This window comes from Globicephala melas, chromosome 16 (genome assembly GCF_963455315.2).
Source record: "Globicephala melas chromosome 16, mGloMel1.2, whole genome shotgun sequence".
In the NCBI taxonomy this organism is placed as follows: Eukaryota; Metazoa; Chordata; class Mammalia; order Artiodactyla; family Delphinidae; genus Globicephala; species Globicephala melas.
Genome location: NC_083329.1, coordinates 77333686 through 77358741, shown reverse-complemented (window position 1 = coordinate 77358741; position 25056 = coordinate 77333686). Strand labels below are relative to the sequence as shown.

The window sequence follows — 25056 nt, the reverse complement described above, 5'->3', positions numbered from 1 at the left end:
GGGGCGTGGGGGGGGCCGAGCGGCGCGGGGGCGCGCGGCAGGGGGCGGGGCTCCGGGGGCTTGCGGCGCGGGGCAGGGGTCGGGGTGGGGGCTTGCGGCGCGGGGGCCGCGCAGTGCAGGGGGCGGGGCGGAGGCGCGCGGCACGGGGCGGGGCTCTGGGGGGCTTGCGGCGCGGGGCAGGGGTCGGGGTGGGGGCTTGCGGCGCGGAGACCGCGCAGTGCAGGGGGCGGGGCGGGCGGGGTGGGCGGGGGCGCGCGGCAGGGGGCGGGGCTCCGGGGGCGCGCGGCGCGGGGCAGCGGGCGACGTGGGGGCGCGCGGCGCGGCGCGGGGGGCGGGACTCCTAGGGGCGCGCGGTGCACAGCCCGGGCGCGCGGGGCTGGCGGGCGCGGCGCTGCCAATCGCAGACAAAGGCCGCCCCAGTGAATCATGTGGTGCCGGGGGAGGAAGTGCGGCTTATTTTCTTTCCTCCAGTCGCCGGGCTCTGGGTTGAGCGCGATGCTCGGAGACCCCCGCGGGGGCGGCGGCGGCCGCGAGCCCAGATGAAGCCCGAGCGCCCCGGCCGTGCCGTAGCGCCCCCGGCCCGATGGAGGCCCAGCCGTGGGACCCCCTACGCAACGACTCGCTGCCGCCTACGCTGACCCCGGCCGTACCCCCCTACGTGAAGCTCGGCCTCACTATCGTCTACACCGTGTTCTATTCGCTGCTCTTCTTGTTCATCTACGTGCAGCTCTGGCTGGTGCTGCGCTACCGCCACAAGCGGCTCAGCTACCAGAGCGTCTTCCTCTTCCTCTGCCTCTTCTGGGCCTCCCTGCGGACGGTTCTCTTCTCCTTCTACTTCAAAGACTTCGTGGCGGCCAATGCGCTCAGCCCCTTCGTCTTCTGGCTGCTCTACTGCTTCCCCGTGTGCCTCCAGTTCTTCACCCTCACGCTGATGAACTTGTATTTCACGCAGGTGAGTCTCGGGAGGCCGCCCCCGCGGGCGGGAGGCACCTGGAGGGCGCTCACCTGGAGGGGGCGATGGCAGCCGCCGGGGCGGGTCACAGAGCCACCGGCCTGCGAGGGTCCGGGGAAGAAGCATTGGTTCTGGGGTGGTCCGAGCCCTGTCCTACCTGCAGGCCGTTGTCCCAGGTAACGCCCTCCCATTCCCAAGGGAGGCGAGGGAGAAGGGACAGGAAAGTGAAGGCTGGAGGCCACCGCAGCCTCTGCCCTCAGCTCAGCATCACCCAGTGGGTATGGTCCTCCGTGCGCGGGGAGCAGCATCTCCGTGCACACAGGAGAATCGGTATTGATGGGAGGTGTGCCCCCCAGGGACACTCGAACCCTAGAGTTTTCCCTCTATCCCCTCATCCCAAAGGATCTAACCCCCCAGCCCGGAAAGATCACCTGCACGTTGGCCTCCAGGTTGGGGCCAGACACTGGCTTTGTGAGGCAGGGTGGGACTGCCCTGTTTTGGATGGGATGTTTTGAGCCTCCAGAGTGGGAGCCCTGCTGAAGTGCAGCTTGCTAACTCATTCCACAGGATTGCTAAACAGCAGTCGGGGCAACACCCAGCTCCTGAGCTGATGCGGCGGGAAGTCAGGGTTGCTGTCTGAGCTCATCTGAGAGGCCCCGAGAAAAAGCCGTAAAAGTTTGCTGGGGCCCTTTTACAGGCACACGGGAGTCGTTTTAGGAGGCAGATTGTTAATAAGCTAACGGGAGAACGTGCGAATTGACTTGGCTGCTGTGACGGTTGACTTAATGAAGTACAGTAATTGGAAAGTACTTTGCAAATACTGTGTAAAAGCATTGCATAAAGGTGTAATAGCACAATACCGTCGTCATCATCATTGTCATCTCTGCTTCTCATTAGCTTTCCAAGCACTAAAATGTCCATTTTCACTAGGACCCTGCCCAGGGGTGAGGCACCAACCACATCACCTGGTAAGGGGAATTTGTACCAGCAAGCATTCCATTCCTTTTAATAGTGTCCTTATTTATTAAAAGAAAATGCTGTTGCTTTAAAAAAAAAAAAAAGGAAAAAAAGAAAAGTTAGAAAACGGATTGCCCTGGTGTAGTGGGAGCCCCTGACTGAAAATTTGGAGGAAATACTTTTGGCTAAAAACTAACATATGTACCCTTTAGTAGCTATTATAATCTTATCAAAAGGGATCTATACTCAAAGCCTTCTCCTCGGTCCAGTGTATCAGCATATTTTCCAGTCCACAAGTAATGTGTATCATCTGTCCAAATACAACTTTTAAACCCGAAAACCAGTTCAGGCAGTCAGCTACGTTGCAGACACTCTGGCTTGTTCATTGGATGGAAAGGGCTGATTCCAGCAAGATACGTAAGTCAGGTAGGTTGATGTTCCTTCAAGAACTGTGACGATGATCTGATTGCATATTGAGATCTTTATTCTGGTCCCTTTCTGAGAAAAAAAGGGCAGCGTAAAGCACTGCCATGGCTCTCTGGCACTCACATGCAAATTCTGCACTCAGAGCTGGATTAGGGGCAGGGCTTCACATTTTCTGCACCATCTGCTGGCTGGTGAGTAAATGCTGAGCGAGGGAAAGAGTGACCAGGCCCACAGCCTTGCAAGCCAAGAGGCTGCAAGCCACCACTCTAGCTTCTTTGTAACTGTCAGGACTTGTTTTCTTTATATCTCCAGGGTGGCTGGCAGGGGCAAGTGGTACTAACTGGTGGCATCTCAGACCCTGGCAGAGAAGCCATTCTCTGGCTTCCTGGCAGATACTCTGATACTTCTGGGGTGTTATAAAGGGGTCGCCCTTTGACTCCCTGCTCAGATGCCCCTCTCCCCCCTCCCCTCCCACATGCCTTCTCTTAGGCAGGGTTCTCAACCACTGGAATGGCTGGGGGACCTTTAAGGATTACTGCGGCCTGGGGCCCTTCTTAGAGCACATAAATCCGATTTCGGAGGGTGGCGGGTAGTGGCTAACAATGAAGAAGCCTGTGCTGTGTGCTAGGCTTGGTTCTAAGCGGTTTGTCTTATTTATTCTTCCCAACAACCCTCTGAGGGAAGTACGGATGGTGTCCCCATTTTTCAGAGGTGGGTCAGGGAGGTTGTATGACTCACTCAAGGTCACACGACCAGTGAGCCCTGGAGCCAGGAGTCGTCCCTCCTCCCCCACCTCCTCACCCCGCCACCAGACCAGGCTGTACAGCAGAGGCTCCGAGGCCAAGGCTGCCAGCTTCTGGGCCAGGGCAGCCCTGCACGAGGCAGGTCTGTCTGCAGAGCTGGGGTGGAGGGTCTGGCGGGGGGGGGGGGGCGGCCGGGAAGGGCCGGGTTGGGGGGTGAGTTCAGCAGCGTCTGGGCAGCCGTCTCCCCCAGCTGTTCTCTCTCCTAGTTTGGGGTCTGGCCCTCAGACTCCTGGGGTTCCTGGGTGTGACTGAATGCGGCGGGCTCAGCTGCCCCCTGGTTCAGCCTTGTCTTGAGCCCTGGGGCAGATTCCTGCCATTACAGGCTGGTTTGAGGAAGGAAAAGGAGAAGTGAGGCCTCTCGGTGGGGAAGAGGTGGTGTGATTACTGGACACTGAGGCAGGAGCCAGCACCTACTGCGCCTTAGAGTGCGGTGGGGAAGCTGCAGGGGGGTTACTGTGGGCGCCTGGGGCTCAGGGTGGGCCAGCAAAGGCCTGTGAATCCGGGCAGCACCTGGCGTGTCTCCCAGGGCCAGTTACCGACCTGCTGCAGGACAAGGGCAGCCCTAGCGCTCTCCCCAGGGTTGGAGCGGGTTAAAGGAGGTGCCCTCTGTGCTGCATCCTTCCGCCCCTCCTCTCCCTCAGTTAAGGTGCTCTTTCTGCATCTCCTAATAGCCGGAGCCCAGACTCTGGCCAAACCACAGTCCTGAACGTCAGGCCCCAGCACTGGCTCGGCCCTTTATCAGCCCACTGTGTCATTGAAATAATTTTTCCCACCAACCTGCAGCTTTTATGTTTGTCAAACGGCAGTGGCCCTGGGCCTCCCATTGCGGGGAGGATGGAAGTCACCAGTTCCTCACAGCTGTAGCTCGCAACGCTGAGAGTCAAAGGGACTGGGGGGTCCAGCCCTTCATTCTGCAGATGAGGCAGCCGAGGCCTCGGGGATTCTGGTGACTTGTGCTGGGTCCCCCAGCCAGGCACACAGAGCCAGGAAGAGTGCTTGCTGCACACAACACCCTGCAACTCAATGCATCCTGGTCCGGGAACGAGGAGGCAGCTGGAAGGCTAATCCAGGGACCCTGTCTTCTCCACCCCACCGGGAAAAGGGAGGTGGTGACCTCAGGCATAAGTGGATCTCGCTAGGGCTCTTGGCAGTCAATTTAATCAAGAAATGTTTACCGAATCTGTTGTGTGCCAGGCCCTAATCTAGGAGTTGTGAAGAGGGAAGCTTCTAGGCCTCTTGATGATTATGAAGAAGTAAGAAGCTTAGGAATACACACTTAGGAAGCCTTTGCTGGTCCCCAAGTACCTTATTTCAAAGCTAGGAGCACACAGTTGCACAGGGGCCGGGAATCCTCACCTCTGCACCAACCGTGGCTGCCCGGCCCCTGGCAGCGGCTCCTCGTGGTCACTCAGTGGACTCACAGCTGCCAGAGCTGTGTGTGTGTGTGTGTGTGTGTGTGTCTGTACACACACACACACATGCAGGACCAGGAGAAGTTTCTTTATTAACGTTCAGTCTACCATCTACCACCAGCACTCCCCAGGAAGTCACTTCCTGATTTTACTTCTAAAAACTGCCCCCCAAGAAGAAGCTTTCCAATTTTAACAGCCCGATTTCGCAAGATCTGTCCTCCAAGCACTAGCTCTTTGTTCTCTCTGTCCCCCACTCTTGTGGCTTCAATGCCGAAGGGCTCGCCTGCCAACGTCAGGGGAACCAAATTTCCTTCACGGCCTCCGCACTCGTGGGAACAGTTAGCCTCTTCTCAGCGTATCTGAGCTCCAGCCCATTGACCAGGAAGCCGTGAATTCTCAACAGCAGAGGCTGAGCTGAGAATGGTCAGTGTTGTTCCTGTGCTGTGAGCCCAGACCTGTGGCTCCCATTCCCATTGGAGCCTGGGTCTGGTCCCACACAGCCTCACGCCTGTAGGTTTTTGCTGCATCCTTTTGCTCCCCTGCCTTTCCCTGGGTCAGACGAGCAGGGACTAGCAGGGAGGCAGAAAGAGAGCATCATCGTAAGGCCCTTTTCATTGCTCAGGTGGGTGGTGTGCGGCAGTGCCCTTCCCGCCAGAGGGCTGTGATGCGCCCCCATCTTCCAGCCCCCAGAGACGTCAGCTCGGAGGTTCCGGGTGGAGCAGTGAGGACTGGTCTGATTGGATAAGAGCATTGATGAAATTGATGCCACTCATCCGAATGACATTCCTAAGAGTGTCAGGTTTTTGGAAGCATCATAGTGTGTGATCCCAGGATCTGTTTTCATCCACTGATTCCTGATCGCCTTGCAGTTCCAGGGAGAGGAGAGAAGCCTCTTCCCTGTTCTAGGTCTGGCACGTCTGTTATCTCAGGACGGAAATGGCCTCAGCACACAGGTGACCATACCTGGCACGTAGGCACCCCCAGAGGTCCGCAGAGCTTGTAAATATTTTACTTTTGATTCATCCTGTGGCTAAAGTTTAGAGCCTGTTAACCTCTGAGGACAGAGGAGGTCCGAGTGGTTTTACTCTTGAGTGGGTTATTTCCTCAAACTTGGGCGTGGAGGACACAGGAAAGGAAGTCCAGACAGTGCCCGAGTCAGTATTTTAAACCTTGTGTGTCACATATGGTCTCTGTTGCATGTTGTTCTTTCTTTTTTAGACATCTCTTTAAAAACATAAAAACGATTCTTAGCTCACAGGCCATACGGTAACAGGCTGCAGGCTGAACTTGGTCCTCGGCACAAGGTTAGGACAAAGCTGGCGTGTGTCACCAAGCTTCCATCCCACCTTGCTGTTATTTTTACTGTGACAGGTCCTCGGGCACGTTGGAAACAGGCCGTGGCTTCTCAGCTTGTGGTTAGAGTGTCGTTCACTCAGCGAACAGATCTCATCAGTCACCTGCACACGGGTATCTGGGCTCAGAGACAGTAAGCTGGAATTTGTGCCCTGAGGGGCCACAGACTATAGGGAAAGACAGACAAACTGAGGCGGCAGTGCCGGGAGCCACATGCCACCCACAGCACCCGGGGGAGGGGGCACCTGTCCCGGCCTGCGAGGCGTGGGGGAGCTGGGGAGACACAGACGAGGGGCCTTGGGCTGGACATCTTGTGATGTCACCTTTAATGACAGACACACCGGTCAGGCTACATAGTGTGTAAAGCACAGGGTAAACGTCTGCACACACTGCTCTCCTCGCTCCCCAGACCTAAGAGCCGTCAGAGGTCACGTTGCCCATCAGGCCATGTGACGGTCTGTTGGTTGTGTGTGACCGGGGACAGACAGGGAGGGACGTGGGCCGAATGTGAGCCCGGCTGGCTCCTGTGGGCCCAGCCCCGGCAGGACCACAGCCCTGTCCTGATGAGACTGCATCACTGTCCGCACAGAGGCCCTGGTCCTCCCAGCTTTCAGTCGCACAGTCTACTGACATGACCTTGGAGACACAGTTCACTCACTCGACAAGTGTGTTCTTAAAATTGGGGTGAAATTCATGTCCCGTAAAATTAACCATTTTAATATGTATGACTTAGTGGCATTTAGTACATTCACATTATTATGCAACGATCACCTCTGTTCAGTTCCAGAACATTTTCATCCCTCCAAAAAGACCCTCCACGCCCATTGAGCAGTCACTCCCTTTCCCCCGCTCACCCCAGTCCCTGGCGGACACCGATCTACTTTCTGTGGACTGGCCTGTCCTGGATACTTCACATCAAAAGAGTCATACACTAAGTGGCCTTTCATGTCTGGCTTCTTTCACTCAGCACGACGTTTTCGAGGTTCATCCGTGTCGTAGGGTGTGTCACTAGCCCATTCCTTTTTAAGGCTGGCTGACGTTCCATCACAAGTGTGTTCCACAGTTCGCTTACCCACTCATCTGCAGAGGACACTAAGGTTGCTTCAGCACGTGTTTCTGAGTGTCTGTTATTCCCTGGAGGCTGTGCAGATTGGGTGAAGGTCACACGTAGTTCCTGCTTTCAGGGAACTTGGCGTTGAACAGGGAGAAGAAGAGACCACGTAAATTCTGTCTCCATGGTGCCAGTGGCCCATGTGACTTAGTGACAGTCCTTACAGTGGTGACACCAGGTGCGAGATGTTTCTGATAGAAGATTGGGGGCTTAATTCACTCCGTCATCTCTGTAATTCTCCCTCTAGGACACACGCTTTAAACAGAACCAATGGCTTTGCTACTATTTAAGTGTAAGTCAAATCCTTTCGCCCTGCTTTGTTCACGGCAGCCTCTTGGGGTCCAGGCCACCACCAGGATGGAAGAGTGAAGCTGGGGGAGGGCTGGCCCCGACCCTTGGGGCCATGCGGAGCTGTGTCACCCCTCCCACGACAGACTTGGTGGCATGTGTTGCTTCCTCTTGGGTTCTCCCTGCTCGGGGTGGGACATTCTCAGTTCCCTTCATTGCTTCTGATGGGATGTGGGTTTGTCCCTCACCATCCTGGTCATTATCCCAGGTGTCTCCATCCAGTGTCCTTCAGTGAGTTGGGGGCAGCGCAGCAGCAGACCCACGTCTCGCTCCCCGAGAGCAGTTTCTGTCACCACGTTCCTTCCCCTGGAGGAGGTACCGCCGGCCGTCCTCTTGGGCAGGATACAGGAGCATCCTCTGACCTCGTCTGAGTCTGTTTGGCTGCTACAATGAAACACGACAGACTGGGCCGCTTCAACACCAGGAATTTCTTTTTCCTCTTCTTTCTTTCTTTTTTTTTTTTAACAATCCATTGCTTTCTTTTCTTTCTTTAAAAATTTTTTATTTTATATTGGAGTATAGTTGATTTACAGTGTTGTTAGTTTCAGGTGTGCAGCAGAGTGATTCAGTTATACATATGCATATATCTGTTCTTTTTCAAATTCTTTTCACATTTAGGATTATTACAAGATATTGAGTCCCCTGTGCTATACAGTAGGTCCTTGTTGGTTGTCTGTTTTATCTATAGTGGTATGTATTTGTCAGTCCCAAACTCCTAATTTATCCCCCCCGCTCCACCTCTCCCCTTTGGTAACCATAAGTTTGTTTTCTATGCCTGTGAGTCTGTTTCTCTTTTGTAAATAAGTTCTTCTGTATCATTTTTTTTAGATTTCACATATGAGCGATATATTTGTCTTTCTCTGTCTGACTTACTTTCCTTAGTATGATAATCTCTGGGTCCATCCATGTTGCTGCAAATGGCATTATTTCATTCTTTTTTATGGCTGAGTACTATTCCATTGTATATATGTACTACATCTTCTTTATCCATTCCTCTGTTGATGGACATTTAGGTTACTTCTATGTCTTGGCTATTGTAAATAGTGCTGCTATGAACATTGGGGTGCGTGTACCTTTTCGAATTATAGTTTTCTCTGGATATATGCCCAGGAGTGGGATTGCTGGATTGTGTGGTAGCTCTATTTGTAGTTTTTTAAGGAACCTCCATACTGTTCTCCATAGTGGCTGCACCAGTTTACATTCCCACCAACAGTGTAGGAGGGTTCCCTTTTCTCCACACCCTCTCCAGCATTTATTGTTTGTAGACTTTTTGATGAGGGCTGTTCTGACTAACACTAGACACTTCGCTCTCTCAGGAGGCTGGTCGCCTGAGGGCAGGGTGTCGGTAGGGTCGGGCTCTGGCAAGGGCCTCTTCCTGCTTGCAGACAGCCGGCTTCCCGTCGCGTCCTCACGTGGTAGGGAACAGAGGGAGGCTCCTTGGGGTCCCTTTGATAAGAGCACCAATCCCACCCACGAGGACTCCACCCTCTTGACCTGAGTGTTCAGAGGCCTCCCCTCCTAATACCATCACAGTGGGGGTTAGGATTTCAACCTGTGAATTTGGGGCGGACACAAACATGCAGTTCATAAAAAATACCACACTGCTCCCAGCAAGGGCAGGAGTTCCAGGAAACCTCAGAATTGTCCTTCCTTCCGAGGCAGAAAGTTATTTTCTGGAGGGAAAAAAACCCCTGAGACCTCTTCACTACCTATTCTGTAGTTCGTACATCATTTGCCGAGAGGATTGGGGTCCAGTGGCGAGCCGTGGCCCGATGCTGCTGCAGCCACACGAAAGCCTGAAGCCTTGGGGCCCGGCTGGCTAGTAACCCAGCTAAGCTTCCTAGGTGGAGAAATGTATCTTCCGTGCTATGGTGTGTTAACCTTATTTAAGCCTTTACCTTATTTAAGCGTTTAGAACAATTATGGGCAGGGCCCTGGCAGGTAAACTGTGAACTGCCATCGTGGCAGGAGCAGTTCAGAAACATCGTACCGAACATGGTACCTTGTGTGGCCACAGCCCTCCCTCCCGCAGAGGGAGACGCCTGCCAGGGAGGCTGATGGGCGTTGTTCACCTCCACCTGCGCCAGTGAGGTGACCCGGGCTGCCCTGGGGGCGGCTGGGCCCGCGTCCCTCCCCTACAAGTCAGGCCCACCCCCACTTAGAAGCAAGGCTGCAGCGATCCCTGTGGGGCTGGGATCCCTCTGGGAACTTCGTGTCATCGTTTTGAAAGGAGAAGTTACCGTGATGAACATTCGTACTGACCCTCTTATCTTACAGGGGGACCCTGAGGCCCAGGAGCGTAAAAGAGAGTTTATCAGGGGTGAGCAAAGAAGCAGGTTCAGGGAATTCCCTGGTGGTCCAGTGGTCAGGGCTTGGTGCTTTCACTGCCGTGGGCCTGGATTCAATCCCTGGTCCGGGAACTAAGATCCCACCAGCCGAGCGCGGCCAAAAAAAAAAGGCAGGTTCATGGCAGTCTGGCCAGCTGCGCACCCCTGAACCCAGACGCTCGGGTAGCAAGAGATGACACAGGAAAAATCAGGGCGCCTGAAGGCCAGCGTTCAGTGTGTCGTCAGGTGGCCTTGAGGGCCTTTGGACAGGCGTGCCCTCCAGGGTGCTGCTGCCCGTCGTGGGTGGTACCTGTGGGCCTGACTTGACCAGTGTGGAGCCCAGAGTCTGCGGGGTGGCCTGGCGGGTGCTGGTGATGTTGGATGGAGGTGCAGTTCAGTTGATAGGGACAGAGAGGCTCTGGTGAGCCGCCGGGGCGGGTGGAGGAGAGAGGAGCTTGGCTGGACCCCTGGGAACTGGAGCAGGAGAGGAGCCTTCCGGAAGGGAGGGGGCAGGTGGAGACGCCTGTATCCCGCGAGACCTCATCCCTTCATCATTTGCAAAGGGGTCCTGAGACTACAGGGCAGAGAAGTGTGAGGCTGAGCTCCTGCCTTCGTGGGGCTCCCCAGACACAGACACAGACACACACACACAGACACACACACACAGACACACACACACACACACACACACACACACAGACACACACACACAGACACACACACACACACACACACACACACACACACACACGCCTGAGGAGGGCTCTCCGGTGCTGGCTCAGCTGGACAGGAAGGGCAGCAGAGCTCTCAGGAGAGCGGGAGAAGGCTGAGGATGCTTCCAGGGAGTTCTGGGCTTTACAGAAGTTCAGAGGAGAGGGAGCATCAATGTTGGTCCCGAGATCACAAATGAAAGCAGCTCGCCTAAGTGCTGGGGGGCCTCTGTCCCGACGGTCAGCGTGAGGCCAGGCAGTGAGTAGGACTGGCTCCCTGAACCACGCACTTGCCAAGTTCAAAGACAGGAGATGACAGGGTGAAGACCTGACCTTGGGAGCCAGTCACCTCCCTGGGGGCGTGTCACACCTGCCCAGGTGGGGGCACAGAGCACGTCTTGGCTCCAGGCTGCTGCACCCAGAATGACTTGGCATGGACAGCATACTCCTTTTTCTATCATGGGGTTCCGTGGCTTTTTTTGAGGAAATTTTATTTTTCATTCAAGCATAGTTGATTCACGGTGTTGTGTTAGTGTCAGGTATCCAGCCAAGTGATTCAGTTATACATATACATAAATCTGTTCTTTTTCAGCTTCCTTTCCCTTATGGGGAGTAGAGTTCCCTGAGCTGTACAGTTGGTCCTTGTTGGTTATCTATTTTACGTATTCTGTGGCTTTAAAAACAGGACCAGTGTCTGCAGACGTAGAGACATCGCCGCCCTCGCTCTTAGAGAGTTGACCTTGCGGGGACTGCTATGCGAAGGGAGACGTCCTGCATTTGAATTCAGCGGGCTCCAAAAATTTAGAAACTGCAGGTTGAGTCACCCTGCTCTGGTGAATGAGGATGCTTAGCATGTGGAAACACAGACTAATGACTGTCACCCAGGGCGACCAGGGCCTCAGGGTTTGCATAATTCCCCCAATATATCAGGAAGTGGCCAACAGAGAGGGATCACAAGCGCAAATCGTGAATGTGTCAGTGGTTCCTAAACTTCTTGAGTACGAAAGTTCCTTTTATGGTCAAGAGAGCATTTATGATCACAGTTTAGCAGCTGTGCATTTAGAATCGTGGTTTGAGAGCGTTTGCAGGGACTGGTAGTAATAATATAGCAGCAGGAGGGGCAGCAAACACATAAATGCTGAGATAGTGTCTGGTAGGTGGCAGGCATTTGGCTGAGTACTCTTATCTGTGGTAATTCACCCAATCTTCACAAAAACCTATGAGATGGGCACTATTATTAGTCTCATTTTACAGATGAGGTACTTGAAGCACAGAGAGGTTAGGTAACTTTTCTAAAGTCACACAGCTGATTATTGGTGGAGCCAAGATTCAAGCCCAGGGGAGCCAGCTCCGGAGTCCACACTCTTTTTTTTTTCCCCAAGTTTTTGTAATATATACATATACATTTATTTATTTATTTATTTATTTATTTATTTATTTATGCATAACCCGCCCAGCATGGGTTGCAGGATCTTAGTTTCCTGACCAGGGATCAAGCCAGGGCCATGGCAGCTCCTCCATGAACTGAGTCCTAACCACTGGACCGCCAGGGAATTCCCCAGAGTCCACACTCTTAACCATCTTTAGGCGTCTCTCTGCTGGAGATGGACACACAGCTGTGACCTGCAGACGGTGGAATACCCAGCCTTAGTGAGAACGCATGAATGAGAGCCAAGTGTCTCAGCATCGATACATTGTAAATACCTTGTGACAGGTGAACAGACAAGTTGCAGAAGCGTATGGAAGGCATTGATTCGAACAAAGTGAGAAACCATGCACGATGGGACTATATATTGTTTATCCTCGTAAAAGCAGAAGCCTGCTGGCTATCAGAACACCAAAGTCAGGTGGCCATTCCCTCTGCAGGGGAGGGAGGGATCAGAACCAAGGAGAGAGACGCTGGGGGCTTCAATGGTGTCTTTTTATTTATTAGAAATAAAATGAACTGGAGCGAACAGGGCAGTGTCAAAGGTGACTGAACTGCATGGTGGGTAGTGAATTTTGGTTACGTTATTTCTTTGTGTATATGTGACATAGTTTATAGTAAAGTTTAAACCTACTATAAATGTGTAACATTTTCAAACGAATTTGCATACATACATTTAAAAATAGTATGTGAGAGAGAGAGGAGGAGGAGGCAGAGATTGGTTTAGACATGCGTCTGTGCTTGGTACACACAGAGTTACAGACCTTCTTGGGTCTAACTGTGAGGGTCTCCAGGGGCCTCAGCCCCCGGGCGGGACCACAGACACAGAAGCAGGTGTGTAGCCTGGGCCTGGGGTCTGGAGCCTGTTCAGGATGGGAGGGTTGTGAAGTGTCCACCTGCCTGTTTTCTTCTAAAGGGGCAGCGCTTCAGGAAGAGGTGGCACTGAAGCGGAGACTCGGTGACACGGGTCGTGCTCTGGGGGTGTGGGGGTGGGTGTGGAATTTATAAAGCAAAATGGCCACATAGAGAAATTGTGAATAAAGTGCAGGTCTGGAGGCATAGCGCTTCATTGAGCTGTCACGGACGCTGCCTCTGGGGACAGAAGAGGTTACTTTTGTTTAGTTTCTCTGAATGCACACGGGTCACTGTCATCCCCACAAGGAAGAGCCTGGGACGTTTCTGCCAGAAGCAGCCAGCATGCTTCATTAGGAAAAATGATTGTAAAGCAGCAAAGGCCAGCTGGGGTTGGTAGGAGGAAAACACAGGCAAGCAGGACTTCAAAGGGTGGGAACAGAAGGGGTGAGCCGTTCAGGGGCTGTAATTTATGAGGGGAGGGAGGCCGAGGGCAGCAGCTGCTTCTAGAACCTTTGTACTTCTGTCACCCGTGTACGTCATAGGCGGCTCTCTGGGCCCTCCTGCGTCATCCGGGAGGTGGCGGGAAGGGCCTGGGGTTGCCCAGAGGGCACAGAGCCCCACGGGTGGGCGGGAGGGGTGCTGGGAACAGAGGCGGGCTCTCCCCACCCCAGCCTCCCTCCCTGGGGCCAGCTTGGGGGTGGGGACGTCCTCCCGCTTCCCCAAACTGGAATTAAACCTTCAGAAAGTCACCTGGCTTTCCCGTTCTGGGCGTCAGTTCTAGGTAGGACTCCGCAAGGCCGTGGAAATGATGCTGAGACCGACAGGAATGGGTGCGGGGAAGATGCTTTAGTCCCACAACAGGATGGGAGTTTCCATGGAAACTGCTGCTCTGCCCCTCTCTCTCGGCCGGCCGCAACCCTGCCTCCTGCCTCTCCTTCCCTCTGCTCTGCCATCCCGGGGGTCCCGGGGCCCAGGCTCCTGATCTTAAACCAGGTCCTAGTGCCCTTGAATAATCTCTCTCGCGTTTCACAAACACATTTTTAAAGAGTAGCTGATGCTCTAGAATAGCCTCCCCGCTGCCACTTCCTCCTGCCTCCCCCGCTTCCCCTCCAGGCCCCTCCCCATCTGCCCAGCCCCCCACGGTTATACAGTACTACTTCCGAGCAGCCGCTGGCACCCTGATGGTCCCTCACCCAGGCCTCTCTCTCCCCCTTTGCCCGCCTACGCGCCACTGGCACCCCCGGGCCAGCTCCTTGCCTGCCGTTCTGCTCCTTTATGTTGACTGAGACCAGTTCACACTCTGTACTGTTCTCCATTTAAAGCTCTACATCCACAGACTTGCCCAACCATCACCACCATCAATTTCAGAACATTTTTTTTATTGAAGTATAATTGATTTACAAGGTTGTGTTCATTTCTGCTGTACAGCACAGTGATTCAGTTATGCATATATACACATTCTTTTTCATATTCTTTTCCATTATGGTTTATCACAGGATATTGAATATAGTTCCCTGGGCTCTACAGTAGGACCTGTTGTTTATCCATCCTACAGATAATAGTTTGCATCTGCTAACCCCAGACTCCCAATCCGTCCCTCCCTCACCCTCACCCCCGCTTGGCAACCACAGGTCTGTTCTCTATGTCTGTGAGTCTGTTTCTGGTTCATAAAAGTTCAGAACATTTTTCTGTCACCCCCAGAAGAAACCCTGGAGCTCTTAGCAGTCACCCACACTTCTCCCCAGCCCCCAGACCCAGGCAACCGCTAAGCTACATTCTGTCTTTGTTTTCCCTGTAAACATACACCTCTGTTTTCACCTTCTCTCTGAACCCCTAGTCCAGGCCCTTTGTCTCTGGCCCCCCACCCCTGCCCCCCTCTAAAAGCACAGCTCTGATTTCAGATTGTGTGGCTTCTACTGAAAGCCTTCTGATTCTCTTACAGGCAAGTGCATGTGCCTTACCTGACTAAAGGCTGCTGCCTGGACTTGTATCCTAGCCTAGCCTGCTGTCCACCTGGCCCACCCCAGGGGGTCCAGGTTCCCCACAGGCTGTCTCACTTCCTCACAACTCACACCCCCCTCACACCATGTCTGTATCTGGTTGTAGTTTCTGGAGGTCAGGACCAACGTTTCCTTATTTTCACAATTCTCGGTTCCAGATCTGGCGCTGTGTCAGCTGAGCTGTCACCAATACCACCAGTCTGAATGTGGGGAGAATTTGAATTTTTGTCTGACCTCACTTGTTCCCCAGCCACTCACAGGTCCCTGTCGTCCTGCCCTCCCATCTGGCAGGTCTGGTTTTGCAGGGAGCCAGCGGAGCCCGCACTGTCCCTAGCAGGGGCTGTAAGATGTGAAGGAGTAATTCGTCCTTGTCTGCCTCCCCCTCAGGAGCCCTGTCCTCCTCCCAGCCGGATTCCTGCTGAGGTCAGTGGGAACCAACGCAAACTTAGGAGATGGGCAGCCTGATAAGAGAGCAGGAGTCAGCCCCGGAGGGTTAGCTCCACTTCTGGGCACTAATCAATCTTCAGTGAATTTCCCTGGAACACAGACAGGAGTGGGGGAGGGGTGAGTAGGAGAGATTTAGATTTTTTTTTTTTGAAAACTTGGTCCAGGCATTTACGTACTGTATTTAATGAGGGCAAAAATGACGCTGCAATTAAATGTATAGTGTGTCAGTTTAAAACGCCAGGAATTTAAATGCAACTTTGAGCAACTTAGGTTTAAGGATTAACTTGAGGACAGGGCAGAGTTTCTAAGCACAACTTGCAAAGGCCCAGGTGAATTCAAGACATAAACAGTTGACCCTTGAACAACATGGGTCCGCCTAGATGTGGATTTTTTTTCCACAGTGGATACTACAGAACTACATGATCTGCGGTTGGTTGAGTCTGTGGTTACAAGGAAGCCGCCTTTATGCTGTAGGCCCATGATAAATTCTACTTGGATTTTCACCTGCATGGAGGGTCAGGGAGCCCCTGACCCTCTCGTCGTTCAGGGGTCAACCGTAATTGCCACAAATTATAAAGAGTGGACAGAGCGTTTACAAATCATGGCTGAGGCTCTGATTTTGATGTCGTTATCTGTCACCGTGGCTTTCAGCTTAGAGAGGATCCAATGGTTTATTTCGTGTCAGACTGTCCCCTTACCTGGTGATGACTTTTCTCCTCCAGGCTGCGATGTGGACTTAATGAGGATCTAAGTTTTGCGGGGTTTCCCCATCTTTTACAGGATGGGCCTTTGGGTTCCTTTTGGGGTAGAATGCTTTGACCTGGGGGACCCCTTGATTGGTGTTCACGGGGGTGAAGGCTGAGTATGATTTTAAAGTTGTCATTTTTTCTTGTTTGTTGTTGTGATTATTATTGCTGTTATTAAGGCTGCAGTGAACATTCTACCTGTGCTTAGCACCTTTAAGGGCAGTGTTTCCCAAACTCTGTTCCCTGGAACACTCATTAGGTACACCTTCAGCGGCCAAATAAGTTTGGAAAATTGCTGCATACCTTGCGTTTCCCTTGAAGATTTACAACATAGAGTAGTTAGCTTTTTAAAGGCTCTGGGAATTCGTGCAGGGGAAATCTAGGTAGCCTAGCAGTTCCTAAATTTGTTCGCTGACCTAACGCCTATTTCCAGTCACCTTTATGAATTCCCAGTTCTGTGGGCGCACCTTGAGAAAGTCGGCCTCAGCGTCAGTTCTTACAAGGAGCATGATGGGGGCAAAGCATGTGATCGTTTATAAAGCTCGAGTCCTGGACCAGATATTTGATCGTCATGGCTGGGAACCCTGACCTTCGCTGTGTTCCAGGAAGGGGCTTCTGGGGACCAGGCTGGCCTCCCACCCCTGACTCCTTTCAGTTCATCATCCATCCGGCATGCACATTCGGGGCTGCAGGGACCATGGGGAGTAAAGAAACGTCTCTTATTGTATTTATGGAGGAGGATGGTGCGCAGGTGGGCTGTGCTTCCACTCGGGAGGGGTGACTGCTTTTGCAACTCTTGGCTGGGGGTGTGGATCTGCAGGTCCCGGGCCCTGAAGACCCAGCGCTGGCCGAGTGGTGGCAGTGAGCTGGGTGCCCCATGGGCCACGGGTTGACCCTGATCCATGCATGTACTCTCGTGCCGTCCTGGTGGGACCAGGAGCCGCCTGGGTGAGACGAGGCAGGATGTGGCCGAGGAATAGTTGATGTGCCCATCACGCGGCCGAGCCCCCGACCTGCAGATCAGCCCCCTGTGCCCAGACCACCTGAGCCCATGGCCTTTCTGGGTTGCATCTCCTCTTGTCATTTGCCCAGTCCAGGTTTTCCCTCACCAGTAGGGACCATAACCCTGTTGAAGGCAGAACGGGTCAAATTTTTCTTGCATCCGTGACAGCACTTTGCACCGAGCTGAGTCCATAGGACGGTACGACCTGTGGGTGGTTTCTGGGAGCCCAGCGATGGCCCTGGCGTATGAGAGTCAGCTGAGTTACACCTGCCACCGAGTAAGCCCCCCAAGGGTGGCGAAATAATAAAACGATATTTGTATATTTTGTCGACAAGTTCAAACACTTTTAAAAAAATACTGTAGTTTCAATATCATATGATATCACTTATGTGTGGAATCTAAAAAAATGGGACAATTTAACTTATTTACAAAACAGAAATACACTCACAGACATAGAACACAAAAATGGTTACTGAAGAGGAAAGCGAGGGGTTAAATTAGGAGTTTGGAATTAACACATACAAGCTACTATATGTAAAATAGATAAACAACAAGGACATACAGTATAGCACAGGGACCTATATTCACATCTTATAATAACCTATAATGGAAAAGAATCTGAAAAAGAATATATATATATGCATATATATATACACACACACGTATGTGTGTGTAACTTAATCACTTTGCTGTACACGTGAAACTAACACAACATTGTAAATTAACTATACTTCAATTTAAACATGGTTTAAAAAATACTATAGTTTCTTCTCCTCCCTTTTTTTAACTTCCTGATGAAATTTGAATATTTATTTATTTATTTTTTACATCTTTATTGGAGTATAATTGCTTTACAATGGTGTGTTAGTTTCTGCTTTATAACAAAGTGAATCAGTTATACATATACATATGTTCCCATATCTCTTCCCTCTTGCATCTTCCTCCCTCCCACCCTCCCTATTCCACCCCTCTAGGTGGTAACAAAGCACTGAGCTGATCTCCCTGTGCTACGCGGCTGCTTCCCACTAGCTATTTTACGTTTGGTAGTGTATATATGTCCATGCCACTCTCTCACTTTGTCACAGCTTACCCTTCCCCCTCCCCGTATCCTCAAGTCCCTTCTCTAGTAGGTCTGTGTCTTTATTCCCATCTTACCCCTAGGTTCTTCATGACATTTTTTTTTCTTAGATTCCATATATATATATATGTTAGCATACGGTATTTGTCTTTCTCTTTCTGACTTACTTCACTCTGTATGACAGAGTCTAGGTCCATCCACCTCACTACAAATAATTCAATTTCATTTCTTTTTATGGCTGAGTAATATTCCATTGTATATATGTGCCACATCTTCTTTATCAGTTCATCCGATCATGGGCACTTAGGTTGCTTCCGTGTCCTGGCTATTGTAAATAGAGCTGCAATGAACATTTTGGTACATGACTCTTTTTGAATTATGGTTTTCTCAGGGTATATGCCCAGTAGTGGGATTGCTGGGTCATATGGTAGTTCTATTTGTAGTTTTTTAGGGAACCTCCATACTGTTCTCCATAGTGGCTGTACCAATTCACATTCCCACCAGCAGTGCAAGAGAGTTCCCTTTTCTCCACACTCTCTCCAGCATTTATTGTTTCTAGATTTTTTAATGATGGCCATTCTGACCGATGTGAGATGATATCTCATTGTAGTTTTGATTTGCATTTCTCTAATGATTAATGATGTTGAGCATTCTTTCATGTGTTTGTTGGCAATCTGTGTATCTTCTTTGGAGAAATGTCTGTTTAGACCTTCTGCCCATTTTTGGATTGGGCTGTTTGTTTTTTTGTTATTGAGCTGCATGAGCTGCTTGTAAATTTTGGAGATTAATCCTTTGTCAGTTGCTTCATTTGCAAATATTTTCTCCCATTCTGAGGGTTGTCTTTTGGTCTTGTTTATGGTTTCCTTTGCTATGCAAAAGTTTTGAAGTTTCATTAGGTCCCATTTGTTTATTTTTGTTTTTATTTCCATTTCTCTAGGAGGTGGGTCAAAAAGGATCTTGCTGTGATTTATGTCATAGAGTGTTCTGCCTATGTTTTCCTCTAAGAGTTTGATAGTGTCTGGCCTTACATTTAGGTCTTTAATCCATTTTGAGCTTATTTTTGTGTATGGTGTTAGGGAGTGTTCTAATCTCATACTTTTACATGTACCTGTCCAGTTTTCCCAGCACCACTTATTGAAGAGGCTGTCCTTTCTCCACTGTACATTCCTGCCTCCTTTATCAAAGATAAGGTGACCATATGTGACCATGTGTGTGTGGGTTTATCTCTGGGCTTTCTATCCTGTTCCATTGATCTATATTTCTGTTTTTGTGCCAGTACCATACTGTCTTGATTACTGTAGCTTTGTAGTATAGTCTGAAATCAGGGAGCCTGATTCCTCCAGCTCCATTTCTCGTTCTCAAGATTGCTTTGGCTATTCGGGGTCTTTTGTGTTTCCTTACAAATTGTGAAATTTTTTGTTCCAGTTCTGTGAAAAATGCCAGTGGTAGTTTGATAGGGATTGCGTTGAATCTGTAGATTGCTTTGGGTAGTAGAGTCATTTTCACAATGTTGATTCTTCCATTCCAAGAACATGGTATATCTCTCCATCTATTTGTATCATGTTTAATTTCTTTCATCAGTGTCTTATAATTTTCTGCATACAGGTCTTTTGTCTCCTTAGGTAGGTTTATTCCTAGATATTTTATTATTTTTGTTGCAGTGGTAAATGGGAGTGTTTTCTTAATTTCACTTTCAGATTTTTCATCATTAGTGTATAGGAATGCAAGAGATTTCTGTGCATTAATTTTGTATCCTGCTACTTTACCAAATTCATTGATTAGCTCTAGTAGTTTTCTGGTAGCATCTTTAGGATTCTCTATAGTATCATGTCATCTGCAAACAGTGACAGCTTTACTTCTTCTTTTCCGATTTGGATTTTGTTTATTTCTTTTTCTTCCCTGATTGCTGTGGCTAAAAATTCCAAAACTATGTTGAATAATAGTGGTGAGAGTGGACAACCTTGTTTTGTTCCTGATCTTAGTGGAAATGGTTTCAGTTTTTCACCATTGAGGACGATGTTGGCTGTGGGTTTGTCATATATGGCCTTTATTATGTTGAGGAAAGTTCCCTCTATGCCTAGTTTCTGCAGGGTTTTTATCATAAATGGGTGTTGAATTTTGTCGAAAGCTTTCTCTGCATCTATTGAGATGACCATATGGTTTTTCTCCTTCAATATGTTAATATGGTGTATCACGTTGATTGATTTGCGTATATTGAAGAATCCTTGCATTCCTGGAATAAACCCCACTTGATCATGGTGTATGATCCTCTTAATGTGCTGCTGGATTCTGTCTGCAAGTATTTTGTTGAGGATTTTTGCATCTATGTTCATCAGTGATATTGGCCTGTAGTTTTCTTTCTTTGTGACATCTTTGTCTGGTTTTGGTATCAGGGTGATGGTGGCCTTGTAGAATGAGTTTGGGAGTGTTCCTCCCTGTGCTACATTTTGGAAGAGTTTGAGAAGGAAAAGTGTTAGCTCTTCTCTAAATGTTTGATAGAATTCACCTGTGAAGCCATCTGGTCCTGAGCTTTTGTTTGTTGGAAGATTTTTAATCACAGTTTCAATTTCAGTGCTTGTGATTGGTCTGTTCACATTTTCTATTTCTTCCTGATTCAGTCTTGGCAGGTTGTGCATTTCTAAGAATTTGTCCATTTCTTCCAGGTTGTCCATTCTATTGGCATAGAGTTGCTTGTAGTAATCTCTCATGATCTTTTGTATTTCTGCAGTGTCATTTGTTACTTCTCCTTTTTCATTTCTAATTCTATTGATTTGAGTCTTCTCCCTTTTTTTCTTGATGAGTCTGGCTAATGGTTTATCAATTTTGTTTATCTTCTCAAAGAACCAGCTTTTAGTTTTATTGATCTTTGCTATCATTTCCTTCATTTCTTTTTCATTTATTTCTGATCTGATTTTTATGATTTCTTTCCTTCTGCTAACTTTGGGGTTTTTTTGTTCTTCTTTCTCTATTTGCTTTAGGTGCAAGGTTAGGTTGTTTATTTGAGATGTTTCCTGTTTCTTAAGGTAGGATTATATTGCTATAAACTTCCCTCTTAGAACTGCTTTTGCTGCATCCCATAGGTTTTGGGTCGTTGTGTCTCCATTGTCATTTGTTTCTACGTATTTTTTGATTTCCTCTTTGATTTCTTCAGTGATCACTTCGTTATTAAGTAGTGTATTGTTTAGCCTCCATGTGTTTGTATTTTTTACAGATCTTTTCCTGTAATTGATATCTAGTCTAATAGTGTTGTGGTCAGAAAAGATACTTGATACAATTTCAATTTTCTTAAATTTACCAAGGCTTGATTTGTGACCCAAGATATGATCTATCCTGGAGAATGTTCCATGAGCACTTGAGAAAAATGTGTATTCTGTTGTTTTTGGATGGAATATCCTACAAATATCAATTAAGTCCATCTTGTTTAATGTATCATTTAAAGCTTGTGTTTCCTTATTTATTTTCATTTTGGATGATCTGTCCATTGGTGAAAGTGGGGTGTTAAAGTCCCCTAATATGAATGTGTTACTGTCAATTTCCCCTTTTATGGCTGTTAGTATTTGCCTTATGTATTGAGGTGCTCCTATGTTGGGTGCATAAATATTTACAATTGTTATATCTTCTTCTTTGATCGATCCCTTGATCATTATGTAGTGTCCTTCTTTGTTTCTTCTAATAGTCTTTATTTTAAAGTGTATTTTGTCTGATATGAGAATTGCTACTCCAGCTTTCTTTTGATTTCCATTAGCATGGAATATCTTTTTCCATCCCCTTACTTTCAGTCTGTATGTGTCTCTAGGTCTGAAGTGGGTCTCTTGTAGGCAGCGTATATATGGGCCTTTTTTTGGTATCCATTCAGCCAGTCTGTGGCTTTTGGTGGGAGCATTTAATCCATTTACATTTAAGATAATTATTGATATGTATGTTCCTATTCCCATTTTCTTAATTGTTTTGGGTTCGTTATTGTAGGTCTTTTCCTTCTCTTGTGTTTCTTGCCTAGAGAAGTTCCTTTAGCAGTTGTTGTAGAGCTGGTTTGGTGTGCTGAACTCTCTCAGCTTTTGCTTGTCTGTAAAGGTTTTAATTTCTCCATCGAATCTGAATGAGATCATTGCTGGGTAGAGTAATCTTGGTTGTAGGTTTTTCTCCTTCATCACTTTATATATGTCCTGCCAGTCCCTTCTGGCTTGCAGAGTTTCTGCTGAAAGATCAGCTGTTAACCTTATGGGGATTCCCTTGTGTGTTATTTGTTGTTTTTCCCTTGCTGCTTTTAATATATTTTCTGTGTATTTAATTTTTTTTTTTTTTTTTTTTTGCGGTACGCGGGCCTCTTACTGTTGTGGCCTCTCCCATTGTGGAGCACAGGCTCCGGACACGCAGGCTCAGTGGCCATGGCTCACGGGCCCAGCCGCTCCGCGGCATGTGGGATCTTCCCGGACCGGGGCACAAACCCGTGTCCCCTGCATCGGCAGGCGGACTCTCACCCACTGCGCCACCAGGGAAGCACTGTGTATTTAATATTTGACAGTTTGATTAATATGTGTCTTGGTGTGTTTCTCCTTGGCTTTATCCTGTATGGGACTCTGTGCTTCCTGGACTTGAGTAACTATTTCCTTTTCCATATTAGGGAAGTTTTCAACTATAATCTCTTCAAATATTTTCTCATTCCCTTCTTTTTCTCTTCTTCTTCTGGAAGCCCTATAATTCGAATGTTGGTGCGTTTAATGTTGTCCCAGAGGTCTCTGAGACTGTCCTCAGTTCTTTTCATTCTTTTTTCTTTGTTCTGCCTGCAGTAGTTATTTCCACTATTTTATCTTACAGGTCACTTATCCGTTCTTCTGCCTCAGTTATTCTGCTATTGATCCCTTCTAGAGTATTTTTAATTTCATTTATTGTGTTGTTCATTGTTGTTTGTTTCCTCTTTAGTTCTTCTAGGTCCTTGTTAAATGTTTCTTGAATTTTCTATATTCTATTTGCAAGATTTTGGATCATCTTTACTATCATTATTCTGAATTCTTTTTCAGGTAGACTGCCTATTTCCTCTTCATTTGTTAGGTCTGGTGGGTTTTTAATCTTGCTCCTTCTTTTGCTGTGTGTTTTTCTGTCTTCTCATTTTGTTTATCTTACTGTGTTTGGGGTCTCCTTTTTGCAGGCTACAGGTTCATAGTTCCCGTTGTTTTTGGTGTCTGTCCCCAGTGGCTAAGGTTGGTTTGGTGGGTTGTGTAGGCTTCCTGGTGGAGGGGACTGATGCTTGTGTTCTGGTGGATGAGGCTGGATGTTGTCTTTCTGGTGGGCAGGTCCACGTCTGGTGGTGTGTTTTGGGGTGTCTGTGGCCTTATTATGATTTTAGGCAGCCTCTCTGCTAATGGGTGGGGTTGTGTTCCTGTCTTGCTAGTTGTTTGGCATAGGGTGTCCAGCACTGTAGCTTGCTGGTCGTTGAGTGAAGCTGGGTTTTGGCGTTGAGATGAAGATCTCTGGGAGATTTTTGCCGTTTGATATTATGTGCAGCTGGGAGGTCTCTTGTGGACCAGTGTCCTGAAGTTGGCTCTCCCACCTCAGAGGCATGGCACTGACTCCTGACTCCTGAGCCTTTCATCCACACGGCTCAGAATAAAAGGGAGAAAAAGCAGAAAGAAAGAAAGAGGATAAAATAAAATAAAGTAAGATAAAATAAAATAGTTATTAAAATAAAAAATAATTATTAAGAAAAAAATTTTTTAATTAAAAACGAAACTAAACGAAAACGAACGGACAGTACCCTAGGACAAATGGTGGAAGCAAAGCTATACAGACAAAATCTCACACAGAAGCATATACATACACACTCACAAAAAGAGGAAAAGGGGAAAAAATAATAAATCTTGCTCTCAAAGTCCACCTCCTCAATTTAGGATGACTCGTTGTCTATTTAGGTATTCCACAGATGCAGGGCACATCAAGTTGATTGTGGCGATTTAATCCGCAGCTTCTGAGAGAGATTTCCCTTTCTCTTCTTTGTTCTCACAGCTCCTGGGGTTCAGCTTTGGATTTGGCCCCGCCTCTGCGTGTAGGTCGCCGGAGGGTGTCTGTTCTTCGCTCAGACAGGACGGGTTAAAGGAGCAGCTGCTTCGGGGGCTCTGGCTCACTCAGGCCAGGGGGAGGGAGGGGTGCGGATGTGGGGTGAGCCTGCGGCGGCAGAGGCCAGCGTGATGTTGCACCAGCCTGAGGCGCACCATGCGTTCTCCCGGGGAATTTGTCCCTGGATCCCGGGACCCTGGCAGTGGCGGGCTGCACAGGCTCCCGGGATGGGAGTGTGGATAGTGACCTGTGCTCGCACACAGGCTTCCTGGTGGTGACAGCAGCAGCCTTAGCGTCTCATGCCTGTCTCTGGGGTGCGCGCTGTTAGCCGTGGCTCGCGCCCGTCTCTGGAGCTCCTTTAAGCAGCGCTCTGAATCCCCTCTCCTCGCGCACCAGGAAACAAAGAGGGAAGAAAAAGTCTCTTGCCTCTTAGGCAGCTCCACATTTTTCCCGGACTCCTTCCCGGCTAGCCGTCGTGCACTAACCCCTGCAGGTTGTGTTCATGCCACCAACCCCAGTCCTCTCCCTGGGATCCGACCGAAGCCCGAGCCTCAGCTCCCAGCCCCCGTCCGCCCCGGCGGGTGAGCAGACAAGCCTCTCGGGCTGGTGAGTGCCGGTCGGCACCGATCCTCTGTGCGGGAATCTCTCTGCTTTGCCCTCCGCACCCCTGTGGCTGCGCTGTCCTCCGCGGCTCCAAAGCTTCCCCCCTCCGCCACCCGCAGTCTCCGCCCGCGAAGGGGCTTCCTAGTATGTGGAAATCTTTCCTCCTTCACAGCTCCCTCCCACTGGCGCAGGTCCTGTCCCTATTCTTTTGTCTCTGTTTATTCTTTTTTCTTTTGCCCTACCCAGGTACGTGGGGAGTTTCTTGCCTTTTGGGAGGTCTGAGGTCTTCTGCCAGCGTTAAGTGGGTGTTCTATAGGAGCAGTTCCACGTGTAGATGTATTTCTGATGTATCTGTGGGGAGGACTGTGATCTCCGCGTCTTACTCTAACGCCATCTTCCCCCTCTCCCGCCCGTCTCCTCACTTTGATATCTGTGAAAAATTCTCTTT

General features: G+C 49.4%; 1 protein-coding gene across 2 annotated transcripts in view; it reads left to right on the top strand.

Moving 5' to 3' along the window:
- Nucleotides 1–356: 356 nt before the first annotated feature.
- GPR137B (G protein-coupled receptor 137B) overlaps nucleotides 357–25056 on the top strand; it is a 53055-nt gene continuing 28355 nt past the window's right edge. The window contains exon 1 of one of the 2 annotated variants that reach the window (XM_060286424.2): nucleotides 357–952. In XM_060286424.2, the coding sequence (XP_060142407.1) occupies nucleotides 584–952 (369 nt within the window). In that variant the 5' untranslated portion in view covers nucleotides 357–583. The remainder of the gene's footprint in view (nucleotides 953–25056) is intronic. The other variant, XM_030839604.2, reaches the window with a different exon arrangement.